General features: G+C 38.1%; 1 protein-coding gene across 1 annotated transcript; it reads right to left on the bottom strand.

The window, feature by feature from the left end:
• Window positions 1–16,341: 16,341 nt before the first annotated feature.
• Window positions 16,342–18,266, bottom strand: LOC145002730 (uncharacterized). Its single transcript, XM_078961939.1, has 4 exons — window positions 18,078–18,266; window positions 17,629–17,975; window positions 16,945–17,202; window positions 16,342–16,831 (listed from the first exon to the last, which is right to left on the bottom strand). The coding sequence occupies exons 1-4, from the start codon at window positions 18,264–18,266 to the stop codon at window positions 16,342–16,344; spliced, it is 1,284 nt and encodes a 427-aa protein (XP_078818065.1).
• Between the last annotated feature and the right edge of the window lie 1,457 nt (window positions 18,267–19,723).

The following is a 19,723-nucleotide window of genomic DNA, read 5'->3' as shown; positions in this document are numbered from 1 at the left end:
GGTTTCTTTCTCGGTTCTTCGGGTATATATTTGGTTCCACTTGTGCTTGGTTTGTCAAAGCTTGAGGCTTTTTTGATTGGTTCAACAACATATCTGCCCTTCACCCTCCATGAGGTCTGCTCTGACAGACCCGCTGTCAACCATAATTTTTAGTTCAGTTGTTTGTTTTCCAGTGACCCTTGTGACAGCTTAAAACTGATTTGGCGCAATTTGAACCTTCTGGTAAACCACTGCTTTTTCTTTGAGTTTCTTTGACTTATCCCTTGAGAAACTTGCATATTCAACGGAATTTTCGGATATTAGAGGTTTCTCGTTTTCGCTTTTCATGAACTCAGAGCAATCAACTTCATCTTCCACGAAAATTTCACTTATCTCACTACCCTCATCAAATTCAGATGTATTTTCTACATTCATTTTATGTTCGGTCATTAATTTTGAGTTTGAAGAGTCAAATGATTTTAAGATCTCTGTCTTGATTTTCAGCTTATCATTTTCGTCTAAAAACCTTTTAAGCATGCATTTGTGTTCTTTTGAGTCAATGAAAGACTTAATTTTGTCCAGACAATTTTAGAAAGTGAGTTAAAGTTTAATACCAAGCCTTTGGTGCTTGTTTCAGTCCATACACAGCTTTATCTAACACGTAGCAATCATCGGCGTGTTTCTCCTTCACGAACCCTGGTGGTTGCTCAACATACATTGTTTCTTCTAGTTCTTCATTCAGGAAGGCATATTTCACGTCCATTTGAAAAAGTTCGATGTTTTTATGAGCAGCATATGCTAGAAAGATTCAAACCGATTCCAATCTGGCTACAGGAGCGAAGGTCTCCTCATAGTCTATTCCTTCTTCTTGGCAATATCCCTTTACCACCAGTCGAGACTTACTCATAACATTGCCTTCTTTATCCATCTTGTTCCTGAAGACCCACTTTAATCCAACCACCGAATCATCCTTGGGTATGGGTATTAATCTCCAAACATGATTGCATTCAAACTCGTGAAGTTCATCTTGCATAGCTTGTACCCAATCAACATGATCAAGTGTAGTGTTGAATATCTTTGGTTCGATTTTAGAGACAAATGAATTAAACATTTAGAATTCAACTTGAGAAAATAATGCAGTTTGCTTCGCTTTCAACTGAGATCGTGTCAGAACCCGTTCGAATGATTCTCCAATTATCTATGTTTAAGGATGATCTTTAGTCCATTTTGTGAGAGGAGGGTAGTTTGGGTCATAATCACGGTCCAATTCTGTATTAATCTCTTCTTCAAATTCTGATTAATTGTCTTTCTCATTTGTGTTTGCATTCCACCCCTCAAATGGCAAAGTGTGTTTATTGTCAGGTTCGGGATCCTCCCCCTCGGTTGGAGTTGGATTCACTTGCTTGATTGTATGAGACACAGATGAGCCCTCCCCCTTGAGTACTTCGCTATGATTTGGAGGTTCATTTGAAGGTTGCTCATCAGTTTGGTTCGAAGGATCCTTAGCCATGTCTTTCGCGGCATCTTCGATGATCTTTTTCAGATGGTCGACTTTGTTGTCTGTTACATTCTCCTCCTCATATATTCTTCAAAACAATTTGAAATAGGAACCGACACTTGTCCTGATTTTGGAAATATTTCACCCATAGCACTGTCTTTTGCATGAACTTTCTTTATGTAGCTGTCATCAAAGGTTACGTAATAAGTTTCCTCAATACATTTGGAGTGTTTATTCTGAACTCTATAACCCTTTGAAGTGATTAAATAGCCTAGAAAGATTCCCTTGTCCGCTTTAACATCGAACTTGTTTTGGTTCTCTTTAGAGTTGAAGATGAAGCATCCGGAACCGAACACGTGAAAGAACTTGACATTGGGTTTTCAGTTGTTCAGAATCTCATACGGACTGATTGAAAATTGCTTGTTAAGTAAGGTTCTCTTTTGAGTATAACAAGCAGTAGCAATAGCATCAGCCTAGAAGTATAGTGGGAGAGAAGCGAAACTCAACATCGTTCTGGCTGCTTCACAAAAGGATCAGTTTCATCTTTCAACGATTCCATTCTGTTGTGGAGTGTAGGGAGCAGACAAGTTGTGATACACTCCCTTGTCGGCCAAAAAGTAATCAAACTCTTTATTTTTGAATTCAAGCCCATTGTAGCTTGTAATGTTCCTTACCACTTTTCCTAGCTGCAGTTCAACTTGCTTGATGAACGAATTTAACTTGGGAGTCGCTTTTGATTTCTGTTTAAGAAAGAATACACAGGTGAAACGTGAAAAATCATATACTATAACAAGAATGAACTTACTACCACCGATGCTTTCAATTGCTGAAGGTCCACATAAGTCAATATGTAGAAGTTCAAGTGCTTCAACAATCATGGTATTAATACATGATGGATGGCTCTCTGCTCTGTTTACCCATCTCACATGCTGCACATAGGTGTTCCTTATCAAACTTAAGAGCTGGAAGTCCTTGAACATGATCACCAAGCACCAACTTATTGATATCTTCAAATTTGAGGTGTGAGACACATCGGTGCCATAGCCAGCTTTCATCCGAGTTTGCCTTAGACAGCAGGAAAATCGTTGGTTTTCCTTTAATTGGACTGAGGTTTAGAGGGTACATCTCTCCTTTTCGTTCAGATTTTAACAAGACTCTTTTGGATTGCTTCTCGACAATTTTTGATCCTTCATCATCAAATGAAAATTTCAGCCTCGTACCCACAACCAATTGAGATACACTTATGAGGTTGTGCTGCAATCCTTCCACATATGCCGCTTTTAGAATTGTAAATTCTCCATTGATTATCAATTCATATCCTTTGATTGTTCCATAAGAGTTGTTTCCATACTTCACACATCCACCATCCTTAAGGGACGGAAGCTCCCTTAATTCTTCCTTTCTCCCTGTCATGTGATGTTAGCAAACACTATCTATGTACAATTAGTCGTCAGACTACTCATCACTGATAACCTGCAAATTTATGTAGATTTAGGAACCTAAAGTCTCTTGGGCCCTAGTAAGTTTTTCACAGAAAAAGGAATAGCAATAGATATATCAACAAGATAGGTTCTTTTTATGAGTGTTGTTTCGCCTTTTCTTTTGATGGTGTATACTTTTATTTTATTTTTGTCTTGTTTAAACTGCAATGTATTACATGGTGTTGTGATAGTTGGAGTCCTTCTTGGATCCTTACAGTTAGCTTCCTTTTTTATTATGATTGACTTTTGCTTTAGAATCAAGCTTTCCTTTCTCTTTAACATCCTTTTTTGAGTTATGTTTCTATTGGGAGGAACCAAGACTTGACCTCCAGTTCTCAGTTTTGGTGTTAGGACCGAACCATGAAGTTCGGTTCTGAACTCCGTTATAGTAACCGAAACTGGATGCTCGGTTCTGTCCTTTGTAGTCGGAACAGAGACTGGATGTTTGGTTTTGAGATTTGCAGTAGTAATAACTGGGACTAAAATTATTCTTTCCTTTGATCTCTGATTTGTCGTTTTCTACAACAATAGCTTCTTTCTTTGAGGGAACATAGTGTTGGATTAATGTCTAAGTCCATAACTATAATTGGTAAGACTTGACCCGACCCGGCATGGTCCATTTGGGTTGCATGGCATCATGCACTTGGATAGACTATAATGAGAGAAATAAGACACTTATGGTTATTAATATATTATAAGTTCTAGTATATTAATAATAAGAATAATAAGATTATTTAATTAGTATTGATCAAGAATTAATGTAGGATTAATTAAGTGATCAAAAGAAGACTAATTAAATATATGGGTTGATTCTGTAAATCATCCATACTTGTATAGTGGGCTAATGCTCCATGGATTATCTAGTTGGGCCAAAACCCATATGATGCTCCTTGGATGCTCCATGGTGTATTTGAACCCATGGATCCAAGGAAATGGAAAGTCATGACAATTAGGGTTTGCCCTAATTGTAACACTATATAAAGATCTTATTCTTGACAAAATCGGCCACTAGATTATTCTAGAGAGGGCTAACCGATTTCATGAAGTGTTCTAGTTTCTCTCAAGTTATTCCAAGTGTATTTGGTGTTGTGTGAACCATTTGAGGTGTCACACTTGAGGCACTAAGCACTCAAGCTTCATGAAGACAAGCACCATCAAAGAGGTATGTATTCTATCTTGTTATATTGATAATATTGTATGCTAGATTAGGATAATACCTTGGATGTTCATATTTGCATGTATAATAGAGAAAACATAGATCCAAGGTATTTAGGGTTGCATGTACACTTAGGAGTGTTAGAATGCTCATAACCCAACAGTGGTATCAGAGCCTAGGCTTGTTTTCTTGTTATACCTGCAATAGAAGCTGAAAAATCGAGTTTTGATACTATCAGCCCAGCTGACTCGCCGAGTCCATAAAGGGACTCGACGAGTCCAAGGCAAAATGCATCCAACTCGCCGAGTTGAGTTCATGCACTCGACGAGTTGGACCCCAGACAGCATATCTTCGAGGTTTTTGGCTAGAAATGGACTAGGAACATTACCCTAAGTTGTTTTGAACCTATAAACTTGTTTTTAAATGTGGTAATGTTCATGCTAATCCATTTTTAAAGATAATTGTCAATAGATTCATGTTTTGTATTAGTTTAAAGGTTAGACTAATTACATGAAAAAGTTTGATTTGAATTATCTTGTTCTTATGAGTTGCTTAGATTAATAGAAAAGTTGAGTGAAAAAGTTGTTTTCAATCCAAATTAATCTAAGAGTTGAGTATAAAATGTGTTTGTGTAACTTATCCTTAAGTTACATGAAGAGTCACATTAAAGACTCATAAAACTCATAATGTTGGCAAAGGTTACAAAAAGATGAAGAGTCTTGTCCTTAAGTTATGGAGGTTCAAGAGTCACTTCATTAATAAATAAATAAATAAAATATGTAACCTTAATTAATTCCATAAGTTATAAAATAAAGAAAAGATTAATTCTTTATTAGTTTAAAGTCTTCCACAATTTGTCCACAAGTTATGGAACTTGAAGAGTTTTTGGATTAAAACTACTTTAAATACATAAGTTATGGAATTAATTAGTTTTGAATAGTTTCAAAACTTGCCCTCAAGTTTTGGAATTTGTAAAGTTTCTCTTATGAATACTTTAATTCCAAGTTAGCCCTTAGAATTTTAAAAGTTAAAATTCAACCCTTATACTTTATAGTATTATAAGTTAATAATATTTATATGTATAAGAGTAAAGTCGGTCTTACCGCTAGTACGCCTCATTCACGAAGCCGGTCTATAAGGTGGGTATAAGGTTGTTGCCTATAAAATGGCGACTTAATGGGTGTTCACTCTCACCCACCGCTCGCTTGACTGGTGGAGGGTCGTTAGCCGAACGGGTTTGACATGACTATAATTCTCCCTTCATTAAAAGTATTAATGATAAATACTAAGTAACTAAACTTTTAATAATACCCAATCTTAGTTACTTAGAAAAATGTGAATAAGGTGCTAATCCACGAAATTACACTTTGCACTTTGTTTGAGTCGGTTAGTGGAGCGCGTGTGGTTAACCGGCACACTAACTCGTATTTAACAAGGTAGGCAAAGGGTAACTTAATGTTTATCATAGTATCGATGGAGCGTGTGTGGTTAACCGGCACATCGATTGAGGGGTAAACACTTAAGGGTACCCAGTAATTTGCATGGTTACTTCACACCTTGTTTTGTGATCCTCGGCATCCCAGTCACAAAACCTAAAGGGCACACTCGAGATTGAAACATGCCATTGAACAGTTCAATGAATCTTAAAAGATCTAGGAGTTTCAAAAACCAATTAAAACCTAATAATACATTTCGTTTATCTTGGTGGAAATTGGTGAATCGTCATTCACCTACCTTCAAATTGTTTATAACTTGGATTACGGCATACCTCTTCTAAGTTATAAAATAGTTTGTTGGGTCCTAGCCTTAATATTTTCATATTGGGTGTCATATTAAGGACTCAAAGATCAACTATCTTGAATATCTCCCATAACATGTCTAGTTTAGACATTTATGATCTTCCCAAATCTCTTGAAACAAGCTTTCCTAATGAAGATGATGTCCCATGGATATCATACTTCTTTCTCCTCCTCCAATTATTCTCCCTAACCCACAAGTTCTTGAAAAGTTTAAAGTCACTCGAGCCCTAATGGCAAGGTAAGGTCTAGGTGTGGTCACATCTTGGAGATGTAGTCACATATTGACAAGCCGGGAGAGAAGGGTGTCGAAGTCTTGAGAAAGTTGGTGGTTCAATCACTTTCTAAGTCACATAGTGAGTTCCTTTGGGACACCTATGAAATAGACTATGACAAGACCCTTAATGATCTTATCTATTGTTAAGATCAACTTCCTGAAACTTTATGGACATTGACAATGGTGACACTGGAAATACAGAAAAAGCATTCTCTTCCCAATGGAAAGGGATCGGCCATAATCAACTCGGTTGAACAAATGGTAAAGAGAAAAGCTAAGTCTATGATAGTCCCGTGTACCATTATCAAAGGGTCCATATGTTTATATTGCCAAAGTAAGGGTTATTATTTGCGAAGCAGCCAAATTTACCTAAGGATGTTAAAGTCAATAAGATTGACTCTACTTCAAGTAAAAGTCCACTACTCTAACTCTGTTAAGTTTCTATTCTGAGATTCCTGATACATGTTGTGACTGGGTCACATGGTAATGTTTTAAGAATCAAAGAAAAGTAAAGGAACTTAAAAGAAAGAATATGCTGAATCTGATTGCATAGATGGATTTCTATCGCGTAGTTTGAAGATCGGATTCTTGAGCTACTTCTTAGGAGTTATGAGATATTGCTAAGGAATAGACAACAACAAGTTTTCGTATGGATTGTAAGGATAAGTTTTTCCGCATAGTTTTAAAATAAAAGAAAATTTTTGATTTTATTTATTTTAAAATATCCTTACAATGGCATTTGAGGAAAAATTGTTGCTTATATGATTCCATTAATAGCAAAAGTGGAAATATGAAATTGATTCTTTCATTTGTGGTAATGTCTAAATTTACCAAATAAGGAAAGATTCTCATCATCCAAAGTCTCAATTGGACCGGGACTTGGAATCATGCAAGTTGTATAGCATGATGAATGCGAACTTTCAAGTATTGGAAAAAAATTAAGACTAATTACTTGTTCACATGGATGTGTGAGTCAAGTAATGGACTAAGGGATCGAGTACATTGTCATGTGCACTGATTAAGTCCACCACAAAAGATATAAGGCTATTCGTCATAGTTTACTAAAGCTCAGTAAATATGATTATACTTACAAGCTTAAGTGTAACTCTGAGACATTGGAAAAAGGTTCCAATGTAAGGCAGAGCGAATAAGAAGAATCAAATTAGGCAGAAGGATAAAAGTTTCTCAAATCTGAAAAGATGGGAGAGTACTTTAGTATCAGTTTTGTGATCATCTTAATGATTAAGAAACCATATCAAAATTAGTTCTCTAAGGAAGTCTTAGTTCATTCTTATGACTAAGAAGAAGGGATCTTGAATTGTTGAAATGGTTAAATCAAGAAGATGAGTCATACTTCGTTTCAATACAAGTCTTAGAGTCATACTCCAAGATTGTAATTTGAGTGACATGTCTTAAATAAGGTTTAAAACACTTGACAAATGTAAGAGTAAAAGTTTTCTACTCTTCTACATTTGAAATTGGTAAGTTGTGATGTTTTGGATAAAACAAAGACCAACTTCGGCCAATTGTATGAAGTGTTTGTCTTGATTAGAATCCACACTATCTCTTGAATATCTGACAAGAGAAGTCTTATATGTCAAGAGGACAGTGGGAGTCTTAAAGGTCTTGAAATTCTCAAGAACTAATCAAGAATGAAACCTGAAGTTCTTCACTAGCACACGACTTGAGGTTTATAACCTATCGTGTTGACATATTCTGTGCCCATTCCAGTTAAAGTTGGCTTTACATATGAGTTCTTAGAGTTCTCAATGTGTTGCACAACAACTTGGAAGCAATGGTAGGCCCTTGAGCTGCCAGGTGGCAAGAAATTAAGATTGAGTTCAGTCCATATGAGTTTGGATTTGTCATTATCCTTGTCTTGTGATTATGGTTTTGACAAATTCATATGGGTAGGAACTCATACACCATTAAATCTAAGTGTCATAAGGTTTCTCTCCGATTCATGAAAATGATGGTGAGGAAACACTTCCACTAAGTAGATTTTAGCTAGATAGCAATTGTGATCTCAAAGTCGTTAGTGGAGCGTGTGTGGTTTACCGGCACACTAACTTGGACTTGTGAGAAATGGCAAAGGTCAAAACGATCAAGACTATGATTACGGCATCCCTTTTCATAGTTCTTAAAATTGTTTTGACACACCCATGAGCTATCTAAGGGAAGGTGTATGTTTTTGATAAAGTCTTATCAGAACAATCTAGTATCAGAAATCTGAACTTTGGTAAGAAAGTCAATAAAGTATTGATTTCTAGAAGTCGAGCTTTCTGAGTACATGTCAAAGCTAGTGGGAGCATAAGTGTTATGCTAATAATCATCATGTTAGTGGGAGCATGATAATTACAATAAGTATTGCAAGCTAGCAATGTTAATTATAGAAAACAAAAGGTTTTAATTGGGAAAAAGTTGTTTTGCTATAATTAAGGGAGAGGAAATTATACTTCATCTCAAATCTATAAGCTTAGATCATGAGGTTTTAATCATTTAGTCAAGGATATATATGAATTTCATGTTGGAATGGCTCAACATAAGGAAATTCTGTATATGGGTCCATTATTTGCGTTCTTAAATTCGATTATGATTATGGCATCCCTTTTCATAATCTGAATTATGAGAACTTGGCAAATTGAAATGGAAATGTTATAGCAAAAGACTGGTTTAGTCTTTATGTGAGACATCATGAATCGTGTCCCATATGCTTCAGATATAGGACCGATTACATGTGCTATATTCATCCTTTCTAAAATTTTCCGAATGCCTGGGGCGTTAAGAATGGAAAAGGTTTAGAACTGGATATGACTAAAAAGGATTAAACAATTGTCGAGGACAATCTAAGGTTTACCAAAGACTGGTTTCTCAAGGACAATTGGAAGTATAGTGATAATTCTGGAAGGACCATATTGACATAATCTGTAAGGAGGCAACTCTTGTTCAGAAGTGATAGTCGAAATGGAATCTGGAAATGTTTCAAAGTTAGAATTTTCAATCTGTGTAAGATTAAGGAAACTTAATGCAAGAAGGATGGTTCCAAGGACTTGATCTCCTTTGGAATGCTTTGTAATGATTGTTGTTAAGTCTTTCTGACTTTGTGCATAATCATTACAAGAGGATCGATGCATATAAGTTTAGAATCTAACAGATTTCAGTAAATGACATGAATTTGGAATTCTTGCATTTGCAGTAAGGATTTGGGAGTGTGAAAAGAGAATCATTGAAGTTATGTTCATTTGATCTAGTTCACAAAATAAAGATCATAGACAAACATAGTATGCATACTTGGTGTATGGCATGACTATTGTTTAGAAAACATAGTGTGCATGCTTGGAGCATGGGACAACTATTGTTTCAAATTCAAGAATAATGTTGATAGCTGAAACAATATACAATGAATAATGTGTAATCATATGGTGATAAATAAAAGGAGTTTTATTTATATTCATAAGTTCTGAGACCATATTGGATTCAATTATTATTGTGTTTCACTTTGCATGTTTTGACTTCCCGAATAAACTAGGTTATTCTTCCGGAATGACTAAGTTATTCAAACCATCCACAGTCGGTCATATGTTGGAAGTAGATATGAATTAAGACTGTCATGAGTTGGCTTGTAGAGGTCTAAGTTGTTGGACAAATGGCTACAACACTCATGAGTGCTCATAAGTTCTGAGTATTGGATTCAACCCGCGCTCATTGGAATCACTTCATGGATTTTATCACGAGTGATCATGAGACGATAATATCTTATATTCTTCAAACCTAGAGATATGAGTTGTTACTATGAGTTGGTTGTACATTAATTGCACGAAACTGCATTTGGTAACTCGGTGCTATAAAACGTGTCTTTATGTATGATTCAACAAGTAGTAGAACAAGCCATATGAGTCGAAGTTTATCCATTCCTTTTACCTTCGGGATGAAAGCGATATCTGTGGGCCCTTCGATGATTTGATGATGACAAATGGAAGTGCTCGGCCGGGCCAGGACTGATTTGATTTGTTCAGTTAGTCAGTCGTCATAAATCGGAAATCGGGAAACAACTAATGGACAGAGAGAATGATTATAATCCATGTCTCAGTCCATATGATATCTAGAATGGAGGAATATATGATCCCTTATCTAATGGACAAGTCGTTGACAAAAATCAGAGTTCATCTACAAGGTCAGAGTTCGACAGAAGCTTTTGAGAGCTACGATTGCTAGTTGGTTCCTGAAGTCATACGCAATAATAGTTTTAGACTTATCCAAGTGGGAGACTGTTGGATTAATGTCTAAGTCCATAACTATAATTGGTAAGACTTGACCCGACCCGGCATGGTCCATTTGGGTTGCATGGCATCATGCACTTGGATAGACTATAATGAGAGAAATAAGACACTTATGGTTATTAATATATTATAAGTTCTAGTATATTAATAATAAGAATAATAAGATTATTTAATTAGTATTGATCAAGAATTAATGTAGGATTAATTAAGTGATCAAAAGAAGACTAATTAAATATATGGGTTGATTGTGTAAATCATCCATACTTGTATAGTGGGCTAATGCTCCATGGATTATCTAGTTGGGCCAAAACCCATATGATGCTCCTTGGATGCTCCATGGTGTATTTGAACCCATGGATCCAAGGAAATGGAAAGTCATGACAATTAGGGTTTGCCCTAATTGTAACACTATATAAAGATCTTATTCTTGACAAAATCGGCCACTAGATTATTCTAGAGAGGGCTAACCGATTTCATGAAGTGTTCTAGTTTCTCTCAAGTTATTCCAAGTGTATTTGGTGTTGTGTGAACCATTTGAGGTGTCACACTTGAGGCACTAAGCACTCAAGCTTCATGAAGACAAGCACCATCAAAGAGGTATGTATTCTATCTTGTTATATTGATAATATTGTATGCTAGATTAGGATAATACCTTGGATGTTCATATTTGCATGTATAATAGAGAAAACATAGATCCAAGGTATTTAGGGTTGCATGTACACTTAGGAGTGTTAGAATGCTCATAACCCAACACATAGTTGGTATTTTGAGATTTCCAAAACTTTTTTCGCTCATTCAGATTCTTCATGTACCTTTGATTTCTTTTCTGTTTATGTTCAACCAACTCCTTCTGAGATTTATCAATGTTGAAGCTTGATTTCTGCTTCTCCTTTTTAGCTTTGGTTGAATTGGAAGACATATTCGTAGTCTTCTTTGATTCTTCCGGTTTCTTTCTTGGTTCCTCGGGTATATCTTTGTTTCCACTTGTGCTTGGTTTGTCAAAGCTTGAGGCTTTGTTGATTGGTTCAACAACATATCCGCCCTTCGCCCTCCATGAAGTGTGCTCTGACAGACCCACTGTCTCATCTGTTTGTTTTCCAGTGACCGTTGTGACAACGTAAAACTGATTTGGCACAGTTTGAACCTTTTGGTAAACCACTGCATTTTCTTTGAGTTTCTTTGACTTATCCCTTGACAAACATGCATATTCAACGAAATTTTCGGATATTAGAGGTTTCTTATTTTCGCTTTTCATGAACTCAGAGCAATCAACTTCATCTTCCACCAAAATTTCTATCATCTCACTATCCTCATCAAATTCAGATGTATTTTCTACATTCATTTTATGTTCGGTCATTAATTTTGAGTTTGAAGAGTCAAATGATTGTAAGGTCTCTGTCTTGATTTTTAGCTTATCATTTTCGTCTAAAAGCATTTTAAGCTTGCATTTGTGTTCTTTTGAGTCAATGAAAGATTTAATTTTGTCCAGAATGATTTTATAACTCACAAAAGTCTCTTCTGAGGACATTATGGATTCACATTCAACAATGACCTCATCTTCCTTAAACTCAAGGAAGGTTAAGATCATCTTATGCATCTTTTTCGTTATTTCACAATCTAAATGTAATTGAGTAATATTTGTATATAAGTGTTTAGCAACTAAGAAAAAATTGTTTCTTTGTTTTAAAAACTTCAAATCGTCTCTTTGCAAATAGATAATCTCATCCATAGCCCTAATTAACTCCGTCTCCTTCAGCTCAATCCACATGCATCGCTCCTCAATCTTTGATGACTCCCTGCTCAGTTGTTCAGTTAGGTTAGAGTTCACTAAGCCTGTTTGCATGAGACTACCGCTGAGATTGGCGAATTTAAATTTAAGTTCGTTTAATTCTTATTCGTAATTTGTGACTGGAGCTTTAAGAGATTCGAGGATGGATTGTACCTTTTTGATTAACCGATCGCAGTCGTTAATCTTTTCACTGATAGGCTTTTCTGCGAAACACGTGTCTTCCTTTAAGTTCGGCTCCTTACGCTCATCTTCTGTTGGTACACCCGCAGTCATCATCAAGCACTTCCCAGCCAAACCGTGAACTTCCTCTCTTGCCACATATGCTCTGCCATGCGTAGGCTTCCTCACTTCTTCATCCTCAGAGTCTATTGACCAGAATTCAATGCCTCCGAACTCATCATCGACTATATTCTCCTTTACAATCAAGACATTCATAGAATTATTAGTCGACTTCTTTTTCTTTAGCTCTGCCAGCTTTCGCTCATGATAAGACTCATCATCGTCACCATCCCTTTTCTCTGCCATCTTTCTTAACATGCAATCTTTAGAAAATTAATTCTTGCAGTGAAAATAATTGTAGTTGTATCCAGAATCTCCAACTAGCTTGCTTTCCTTCTTATCATCATCCTTTTTGTGAAACGTTCTTTGATTCTTCTTTCACCTTCTCGGAGCTGTAACTTCCTTGCTAGTTTCAGTTTTTATTGGTAGGAAATTTCCTTCTTGCAAACTTCTTAGGATTGGAGACCATCATTGAATATTCTTCACCTGTCATGTCACAATCAAACAGATTTGAGTCATCTTTTTCTCCCGTCGTATTCTTCCCTTTTGAGATAATAGCTAACGAGCCCATGCTAGACACCACCTTCGCTTCTTTTGTCACTGTGCTTTCATAGGATTTTAAAATTCCCATCATTTTCGCCAACGACTAAGACTTGAATTGTTCATGAGCCTTTAAAGTTGAGACCACTGCCATCCACTCAGGTCTTAGGCCATTCATAAACGTGACCTTCTGCTCAATCTCCTTTATTTCAATACCATGATTCGTCATCTTGCTGAGCAGATGATTGTAGCGATCAAATGTCTGAAGAAGAGTGTCATCAGGTTTTTTAGCAAAAGCAACGAACTCAGAGAGTAGCAAGGTTTGTATCGAGTGCTCCAGATATTCATCAGTCGAATGCAATTCTTTCATTCTGTCCCATATCTCCATTGCGGTACTGCATGAACTCACCAGACGGAAGGTATTGGCTTGTAGGGAAAATCTGATAATTATTAAGGCTTTGAGATTGCACTGCTGCTTTTCTTTTTCATATTTTGGAATCTTCTCCATGTCCACCAAGATCTGATTGTAATCCTTTTGAGTCTTCACTGTCCTACTTGTTCCGGCAAACAAACGGACCAACTGTAATAGCTTCCCAGATTAGATATCCATTATCTTCAGATCCGACCACGTAATCTTCAATGTGATGCGCCCACACTTCATAGTCTTGAGTGTAAGGAATGGGAACTCTTGTGAATGATCCAATTCTACCCGAGATGTTGATGGGATTGCTTTGAGAGTCTTCGTGCGACATAATGATCTTGTGTTATGGATTTGCTAGAATCAGACTTGTAAACTTGAGATTAGGGTTTTATCTAACACTAAAGTTACCATCAACAAGTAGAAGATGGCCTTTATATAATTGATAAAAGCGGAAACCCTACTAATACTTCACACAGAAGGAATGCATATTAGTAACATAGTCTCCTGCTCTGATACCAATTGTTTGAATAGTGTACCTTAATGATCGATAGATTCAAACAGATAAACAATAAACGAAACAATAAGAACACAAGAATGATTTTAACGATGTCGAATGATTAAACTTTAACACCCCAGAAGAGCTCGACAAAGAACTTCGACTGTAGAGGTGTTTAGGGTTACAATGCAATACGATAATCAAACTTCTAGCCAATTAAAGGCATACATGCATGCACTATTTATAATACTACATTAACCCTAATCACAGTTGGACAGGCCCTAACCGGATATACAAAATACCCACCCATGACGCAACACATAATACTCAACACAACCTTTATTTCCAGGGAGGAATCTTGTTGCGGGAATTTAAAGGCTTATTTTGATTCTGGCTCTTATAATTTGAATGTCCCCTGATCGATCCGTTCTCTAAGTGTAAACAATTCCCTTCTTGAATTATTAACCATGGATCATGCGTCCCTTCTGGGATTGGGAAACTTGGATATGCAACGCATGCGGCAACTTTATTCCTTCAAGGGTGTTGAGAATGTCTCTGAAGGCATGATGATTGATAGTGGTGGTGGCGAGGGTAGTGGCGGTGGTGTTAGGGATAATGTTGGTGGTAACGGTGGTGGTGATGATGTCGGTGCTGGTGGCGGTGGTGAGGACCCTGGTGGTGGTGCTAGGGCTAATGTTGATGGTGATCCTATGTCGGGGAGTGATGTTGGTGGTGTTACCCTTGTTGTTTCTCGAGGTAATTTGTACCATGTGCTGCCCCTTTGGGGTATGAAAGAAAATTTTGAAGCTCTTTAGTTTGTTACTTTATCGTTGAATGGTTTCTGTTAGTGATGGCCTTTTAGGCCTTGCCCTTGTAATGAACCTATGTTTTGTAATCTAAATAGTTTCTTATGTATTTTGTTTTCTGCTTGGTCTGTTTTATTTTATGGATATTCCAAACATGTTATTTTGATTGCATCACTAAGTCGCATGGGCACGCCTAATGTTTAAATTATATAAGTACATTGAGTACTTAAATTATTGTGACCTTTTCTGAGCCTTGAAAATACACTGAGTATTTATATTTAATACACTAAGTATTATAACTAAAAATTTGGTTTCAATACACTCAGTATCTGAATTTAATACGCTAAGTATTGTAAGTAGAAAACTTGTTTTAATACACAGAGTATTTTCAAGTAAGGGAAAGGGGTTGCTTGACCCTATGATACATTGACTAATTTTAAGAGGAGATAAAGTTGCCTGCCCAAGCGCTCTGAGTCTTCTTTCGGTCACTGAGCCGGGAAATGTGTTAAAATTGGAACTTCTTTAAGTTTCTTACATTCCAAGTCCTTGGGATTTGTCTGCCTTCCATTGTCTCTAATGCATATGTGTCACTTTGGTTGGCTTCTTTGACTCTATATGGCCCTTCCCAGACAGGACACAACTTTCACTGCGGTTGGGCTCGGCTAGCTTCGTTGCATCTTAGCACGTAGTCCCTTACTTCTAAAGGGTTTTCCTGACCCTCTGGTTGTAGTATTCCTTGACGACATGTTTGTAAGTAGCCCGTCAGATGTTTGATTGTTCGCATCTTTCCTCGAGGAGATCTAGGCTCGTTCTCAGGTCCTGGGCGTTTCTTTCTTCTTCAAAGTGGGTCAGTCTCTTGCATGCCCACGCTTGGCGTCGTTTGGTATGACCAGGGTACCCTCAGCAGCTCTTCGACCCAATTTCCCATAGCTTTTCCAAAGAGTTTCTTGATCCCAATTATTATTTTATTGTTGGACACCTCTGTCTGGCCGTTTGCGTGGGGGTGTGCTACCAACGTAAACCTCTTTTTGATTCCCTTGTCAATGCACCAATCTTTAAACAAGTTCTCGGCGAATTGTAGACCGTTATCACTAATTTGTCTCTTGGGTATCCTAAATCTGGTCATGACACTTTTCTATATGAACTTGATCACCTGTCTTCTTGATATACATGCCAGCGGCTCGACTTTTATCCATTTTTTGAAATAGTCCACTACGACTATTACGTATTTTACCTAACTCGGGGCTTCTAGGAATGGCCTCACAATGTCTATCCCCCATTGGTAAAATGGCCATGGGGTGGAGATGTTTGCTAGAGGTTCTAGGAGTTTCGCTTGGACCTAGGAATACACCTAACATTCTACGCACTTCATCGTTAGCTCCAGTACGTCCATGTGTACAGTTGGCCAATAGACACCCATCTGGAGTATCTTCCCCGTTAAGGCCCTCACCCTTTCGTGTGCACCTGCTAGGATGGTGTGTCCTTCCTGAAGTGATTTCCTGTGTTTTGTCTCCTCTGCACACTTTAGCCAAGGTGACGTAAATCACTTCCGATATAATTCCTTGTCTATAATCATGTACGAGGGCGTTTTAACACTTAGTTTCTTGGCTTCCTCGTGATTTTCCGGTAGAATACCGTGTTGTAAGTATTCGACCAGTAGGGTGATCCACGTGTGTCCAGCCGGTGTCAGGGAGTTTATCTGTCGCTCATCCATACTTCTTTCTTTAAGCACCTCCACCAGGACCTTCTTGGGCAAATGGTCAAAACATGTTGATTCCAATTTACTAAGGGCATCTACCCTTATGTTTTCACTTCTTGGTATTTGTTTGCTGGTTAGTTCTTTGAAAGGCCTGGCGAGCCGTTGTACTGCCTTCATATACTTTTGAATCCGTTTGTCTTTTTTCTTGAATTTTGCTTTGATCTGTTTGGCGGCTACCCTTGAGTCTGTGAAGGCTGCTACTACCTCTATTTCCATTTGTTTGTCTAGTCGTAGGCCAGCAAGCATGGCCTCATACTCTACTTCATTATTGGAGCTATGGAAGTCAAAGTAGATGGAATAAGTGAGTTCTTCCCCCTCCAGGATGGTTTGGATCAGTCCTGCTCCTGACCTTTCCCTACTAGCCACCCCATTGGTATACAAATCCACCTTTGGCGATCCTTAGGTGCCTCCCCTGTTGATAATTTTACCTCCTGGTTCATGCTTTTTCCTTCACCTGGTATTTCAAGCAAGAAGTCAGCTAGCACCTGCCATTTGATGCTCGTCCGAGGTCGATAATTGATTTCGTGTTCGCCTAACTCGATTTCCCATATTGTGAGTTTCCCAGATGTTTCTTGCTTGAGCAGTATTTTCTTGATCGGGTAGTTCATTAACACTTTCGAGGGTGGGGTAATTGAGCTTATGACCCTGTAATACACGACTGACAAAATAAACTAGTGTCTGCCTTCCTTCTCTTTCTATGACCAGGACCAAAGATATGGCTACTGTTGAGGATGAAATGTATACTTGCAACATCTCACCTGGAATAGGGTTGGCCAATGTGGGCGACTCATTCATAGCTTCTTTAATCTTCTGGAGCACTGCTCCTGTTACTGTCGTCCATTGGAAGTTGTTTTTCTCAATCAAAGCTTTGAGGGTATAAAAGAGTGGTAGAGGTTTTTTTTTGCCGATTTGGAGATGAAAAAAATCAGGGTTATCAATTTCCTGTTCAATCCTTGGGCATCTCTAAGGGTATTTAGCGATGGGGCTTCCATGAACTCATCAACCTTGACCGGGCTTGGTTGTATTCCTTGCCTAGTATCGTAATATCCTAGGAATTTCCCTTCTTCTAACCTGAAGGTACACTTGCCCAAGTTCAGCTTCATTCTTACTTTCTCTATTGTCTTGAAGGTTTCCTCCACATTGTCTAATAACTTTTTCTCATTAGGGCTTTTGATGACCATGTCATCGATGTAGACTTCAATGCTTCTTCCTATCTGTTTAGCAAATATAGACTGGACTAGCCTATGATAAGTTGCCATTGCGTATTTCAATCCGAACGGCATCTTGGTATAGCAGAAGGCCCCATGGTCTGTGTATAATGTTATCTTCTCTTCATATTTCCTACTTATCATAATTTGATGGTATCTTTTATATGCATCCAAGAAACATTTTAGCTTAAACCCTTCCAAGGATTCCACCTTTTGATCAATTTGCAATAAGAGGTAGCAATCAATAGGGCACACCTTATTCAGGTTGGAATAGGCAATGCACATGCTCCACAAGCCAACATGCTTTCTTACCATGATAGGATTGGCGATCCAGGTCGGGAAAACCGCTTCTCTTAGAATTCCTACTTTTGTTAGCTTGGCCACCTCGATGTTAAATGCTCTATTGCTGTCCTCCCTTGGACCCTTATTTTGTATGACTTCTTTTGTGTTTGGCTTAATCATGAGCTTGTGTTCTATAATTTTCCTGTCGACCCCTTCCATGTAGGTATGGGTCCAATCAAAGACATATTTGTATTGTTTCAGGAGGATGATCAGCGCTTACATGGTGGGTGTAGGGAGGTTGGTGCCAATGTTGACCGGTTGGTCCGAGTGCTCTTTGTTAATAACTTTTTTGTCGTTTGTTGGCTCGATACGATCCTTTTTGCTCTCCTGTACTATCTCTATTGGTTGCATTATCTCATAACACTCTAGTTCTTTTGGAGGTGTTGCAAGGACCATGCCCGGCGCCTCAACGGTACTGAACCTTACGTGCCATTGCAGTTTTTACGGGATCGTTCTGAGCTTGAGAAAGGATGTACTACCCATGATGATATTGTGATCCACTAGATGTCGTATTACTACGAAGTCTATGAGAGTCGTCTTCCTTCACGACTTGTTGTGGCTAACTAGCATGAGAGGCAGGTGGATTGTGCCCAGGGGCTATAAGTTGTGCCATGTGAAGCCTATAAGCATTCATATAGTCGGCTTGAGGTTCTCCTTCCATCCGTCAGGGAGGAGGCAGAAACAGTGTTCAAAGACGATATTCGTCGAGTTGCTTGTGTCGATGTATACCCTATGGATCATTACGTTCTTAATGGACGCTTGAATTATGAGTGAGTCATCTCCCCACCAACCTTTGGGGCGGGGGTCTCTCATTAAGAACGTGAGCCCTTGTACAGACTTGGTGACACCCATTAAGTCATCATGTTCTTCTTGTCTTTTGTGCTTAGCTCGTATCATGAGGATTTCCATGGGTTGCCTGTTCTCTTTCGTTGCGTGTTTGGTGTTTTCGGGTGTCAAATTTGGCATAGAGGCTCCAAGCTACCTCAACGAGGTTTCCCTTTAGTATCTTTTCCTCCATTTCTCTCTTCAACACCAAATAGTTGATAGTGTCATGGGTTTTGCTCTTGTGATATTTGCAGAATCATCCTTTTGCTCCTTTCGATGGCTGCTTGTCTGTAACCACATAGACATCTGGTCGTCAGCCCCGCCTGTTGTCCCTTGGGAATGGTCTGAAGCAACCTTGTCAACCCTGTCCCCGCCCAAAGTGCCTACTTCCACCTTGTGTTTCTATGTGGGGCGAGCTGTGGTACTTCATCATGGAGGCGGTTATGGCATTCAAGTATGCTTGCTTCATCGTGTGACAACCCAAAATTTTCGTATGTATAATTTCTACAGTCTAACACTTCATCGAAAGTCAAATTCATTTTTGCTACCATTTAGCACAATTTAAGGCCTGTTTGAGTATTCCGATGCCTAATACACTTGAGGAACAAGTGTTAGAAAGCAACTACTAAAGCCCCAATACCAAAATTATGCCAGAAACTCCATGAGATGGAGTTTACGGTCGTAAACATAGATTTTACGGCCGTAAACTCACTTAGGCTGTGAACTCTCACCTATAAAGGTGAGTCTTGATCATTGCCAACCCTTTTTCACATTCCCAACCTCAAGAACAC

Source organism: Lactuca saligna, chromosome 6 (assembly GCF_052625555.1).
Source record: "Lactuca saligna cultivar CGN05327 chromosome 6, ASM5262555v1, whole genome shotgun sequence".
NCBI lineage: Eukaryota > Viridiplantae > Streptophyta > Magnoliopsida > Asterales > Asteraceae > Lactuca > Lactuca saligna.
Note: the sequence above shows the minus strand (reverse complement) of the source record. Positions and strands in the feature narration are given on the sequence as shown.

What these genes read in the sequence shown, in the direction of transcription:
- LOC145002730 (XM_078961939.1), bottom strand. Translation starts at nt 18,266, where the DNA reads ATGGAAGGGGTCGACAGGAAAATTATAGAACACAAGCTCATGATTAAG. An exon ending in GGATCGCCAATCCTATCATG is followed by an intron (nt 17,976 to 18,077) that starts GTAAGAAAGCAT and finishes ATTGATCAAAAG; the next exon opens with GTGGAATCCTTGGAAGGGTT. An exon ending in TTGGGCAAGTGTACCTTCAG is followed by an intron (nt 17,203 to 17,628) that starts GTTAGAAGAAGG and finishes CGTGTATTACAG; the next exon opens with GGTCATAAGCTCAATTACCC.